This window comes from Cicer arietinum, chromosome 8 (assembly GCF_000331145.2).
Source record: "Cicer arietinum cultivar CDC Frontier isolate Library 1 chromosome 8, Cicar.CDCFrontier_v2.0, whole genome shotgun sequence".
In the NCBI taxonomy this organism is placed as follows: domain Eukaryota; kingdom Viridiplantae; phylum Streptophyta; class Magnoliopsida; order Fabales; family Fabaceae; genus Cicer; species Cicer arietinum.
This window is the reverse complement of record NC_021167.2, coordinates 1,411,324-1,414,887: the sequence shown is the minus strand read 5'-3', so window position 1 is coordinate 1,414,887 and position 3,564 is coordinate 1,411,324. Positions and strand designations below refer to the sequence as shown.

Here is a 3,564-nt window from a genome sequence, read left to right as displayed (position 1 = left end):
ATTGTAAGTTTAATTTTCGGTTTATCGTATTTGTAAGTTTCTAAGACAGAATATAATAGGGTGCTTAACATCAAGCATTATTTTTATTTCGATACAAAATTTGACCACCATTTTAAGATTATCGAATTTAATTGGTTCACCAGATCTAATTGTTTACCCAAACATACAATCCCTCACTCCCAAAGAATGAGAATATAATGAAAATAATTATCAAAAGAAATACGTTGTTTTTTACGAAACAAAATGCAATTTTTAGAAGTGTTTCTTTTATAAAAAAAGAAAAAAAAGCTTTTTTGAATAAAGATGTTGAGTTGTTTTTCATTAAAGTGTACAAAACACTTATGCCATAAATTAGATCTTACACCTTTCCTTATTATATTATTATATATATTAGTTATACTATAATAGTAGTTATAGTATTTGAACAATTATCTTATTACTTTAACATATTTTTCTTTATTTTATAATTTTCATCTAAAGTGTCACTCAATATAAAGATTTTTTGATTTATAAAAAATGTAGAGACGAATATTAAGAAGGTGTCTTACATTCTTCGATTAAATTTCACAATTTCAATTTCAAATCATCGACAATTTTACATACTTATAACATAAAAAAAAAAAAATCATTTCTAAAAGTGATAAAATTTGAAACATAATAAAAAATTCAAGTTGAATCTTAATAAGTATATACAATTGAAATTGAAGTATCTTTATTATTTTCTCTCTTTCTTTTTAAAGATCTCTCTTGAAGTGACCCACGTTTACACAGTAATAACATACACTCCTTTTCTAAGTCAACATTTCCTTATTGACTTGTCACAACTCTCTGACTTGTGCTTTGGACTTAGTTTAAAAAACAATCGACAACATTTCTCGATCCTAACATTGACAAATTAATATTTTCAATTTATATTATAATCTAACTAATGTGTCTTTTATTTAAATGCTAATAAGTATCTTCAAATATTAATCAACAAATAAAACTTAAAAATAGATTAAATTATTGATTGCATAAATGCAACATTACATTGTAAAAGAAATTTTTCATAAAATGAAAAAATCTTACGAATCAGAAGTGATGAGTAAACCCACCCAAAAGATTCCTCCTCTTAAAAATGGCCAGTCCACTATAAAAAGTAATTTTTTGAGAAATATAAAAAACATGAACTATCTAATACAAGACAATTTTAGTAAAGAAAAAAAAAATAGAATAATGATCAAGTGATAGTATTGTTGAGCTGAATAACTATAACACTAATGTTATCTTTACTTCCTTTAGCCATAGCCAATTCAGCTAAAAGTGCTGCAGCCTCAGCAGCATAACTTTGAATTGTATCTTCTTTCATATTTCTCTTGATGTGACCTTGGAGACAACTTCTCACAACTTCACATACAAAATTGTTTGATACTACATCCCAAAGACCATCACTTGCTACCACTACAAACTCATCTGATTTTGTTCTTCCGCACACATTTATCTCTGGTTGTGATATCACAAATGGCTTCATACAATGATCCCCTATGGATCTCGATGTTGCAAGCACTCCTAATATTCTACTTCCATTCCAATCAATCACTCTTCCACCCGCTGCTTCAATCCTCTCTCTTTCATCCGGAACATCTGGCTGATCATCATTTTTTCAATCAACATTTTACTTAGTATAACAATTCTTCAAAATCGTATATTTAAAGCTTAAGTTGCAGTTTTAATCTCCTATTTTAACTGAATAACAAAATTAATCATTCCATTGTATTTCTCTCTAGTTTTAGTTCCCAGTTTAAAATAAAATATCAATTTTTTTTTACAGTTATTTAAGTCACACCATACTTCAAAATCCTTTATAATCTATCATCATAAATAGTAATGTGTCACTTAAAAAATAACATTTATTCGGTTAAAATAAGAATGTTTTCTCGTAGTGCAAGTATTGTTTAAAACTAACACACACAGATTATAACATTTATTAATTGAACTACTACCGTTAACTGCACAAGTTTAATTAGTTGCTTAATTGTAAATAACTAAAATAAATCTCATGTTAAGTAACTAATTAATTAATCATCACCTTATGATCACGTGAAAGTGGCACAGCAACGCCGTCACGACACAAGACGGCTCTAGAATCACCACAATTGGCGACAACAATCTCCTCCTTACCAACCACCACAACCGCCGCCGTAGAACCAACAGTATTTCCATCTCCATCATCACCGATTCCAGTTTCACGATCCATTTTCATAAAAGAAGAACACATAGCCTTACACCAATCCAATCCATGATTAACTCTACACTCCTCCTTAACTTCCTCCGCCAACAACAAATGCATCCTATCACGACAAGCATTCGCCACCGTCATCCCACCGTGACCGTCGTAAACCGCAAAGAAATCGTATCCACACGGTTGCTTTTCCGCCGTCACGAAATCGAGAATCACTTTAATAGCATCCTCCATCACCCTCCGCCGCCCAATCACCGATATAAAACCGTGTGATGTCGTGGCGGTGTCTCCGGTTGTTGATGATTCCATCGTCGGAACCACCACCGCCTTACAAGAACGCTTTCTCTTTTTTCTATAATCGTCGTAACATCGCTCAATTTGTTTAGATTTTATATTATCAGTGACAACACTATTATCCATTGAAAATTTCCTCCTACTAATAGAATCTGAAGTTACACATGACATGCTATGAAATTCAAATTAAACCAATTTGTGTTATTGTTGAGATTGAAGAGTTTTTGCTTTGCTTTTGTAGGGTGACAACACACGTTCATAATGGAAATAAGATCTTGACCGTACATTTGTCTTTTGATTTTTGATTTCGAGACAAACGTGGATGGTTAGGATTTCTCTCATAATACGTGGCGTCCTATTCGGAATATCATGCGGGAATTTTATTTTATTATTCTTTTTTGAAGATATTTTTTTTAATTACTATTTAATATTGATCTATACACAACCAGAATCACTACTCCTATAAAATCTGATATCTTCCAGCTATTTCCTTTTTTCTTTCTTTTAAGAAAAAAAAATGTTTAGGAATTCTCACGTGCAAGCAAACTTATATCACATACTACTACTTATTATTTTATTTATGTGGTTATAACAAGGTACACTTTTATTTCTGCAATTCTTTTTCATTGAAATGTTTCATCCTCATCCAAAGTATCAAAAGTATCAATATACTATATAATATCTAACGTCGGCATAAACAGAGTCATGCTCTGGTTTGCCACTCAGCTGTGTGAATTATTCGGAGTTTGCAGAATGAGTATTTATCTTCTTTAACAAAGTTTTGTGTATTGAATAATTCATAGATCGGATTCACATGTCTTCTTAGAAGTAATTTTTGTGTGGTCGTAAGGTCATGATTGTATTTTCATGAGTGCTTTATGTTTGTGTAGCTAATTTCTTTTAGGTTTTTCTTGCATCACTTTTCTTATATGTGTGGGTCCGGGGTGTGATTCTCACAGATTCAATTGTATTCTTTTTTTGTCTTCTTTTATTCTATCTTTTTTGAACAAGTTTTTTTATTTATATTTATGAGTTTGGTTATCTCATGC

The 3,564-nt window shown here is 30.7% G+C and overlaps 1 protein-coding gene across 1 annotated transcript; it reads right to left on the bottom strand.

The window, feature by feature from the left end:
• Positions 1-968: 968 nt before the first annotated feature.
• On the bottom strand, positions 969-2,740 carry LOC101506371 (probable protein phosphatase 2C 8). Its single transcript, XM_004511463.4, has 2 exons — positions 2,069-2,740; positions 969-1,627 (listed from the first exon to the last, which is right to left on the bottom strand). The coding sequence occupies exons 1-2, from the start codon at positions 2,684-2,686 to the stop codon at positions 1,220-1,222; spliced, it is 1,026 nt and encodes a 341-aa protein (XP_004511520.1). The 5' UTR covers positions 2,687-2,740; the 3' UTR covers positions 969-1,219.
• Between the last annotated feature and the right edge of the window lie 824 nt (positions 2,741-3,564).

Coding starts and splice junctions, on each gene's coding strand:
- LOC101506371 (XM_004511463.4), bottom strand. CDS start 2,686: ATGTCATGTGTAACTTCAGATTCTATTAGTAGGAGGAAATTTTCAATG. Junction 1,628..2,068: donor CACTTTCACGTGATCATAAG/GTGATGATTAAT, acceptor AATGATGATCAG/CCAGATGTTCCGGATGAAAG.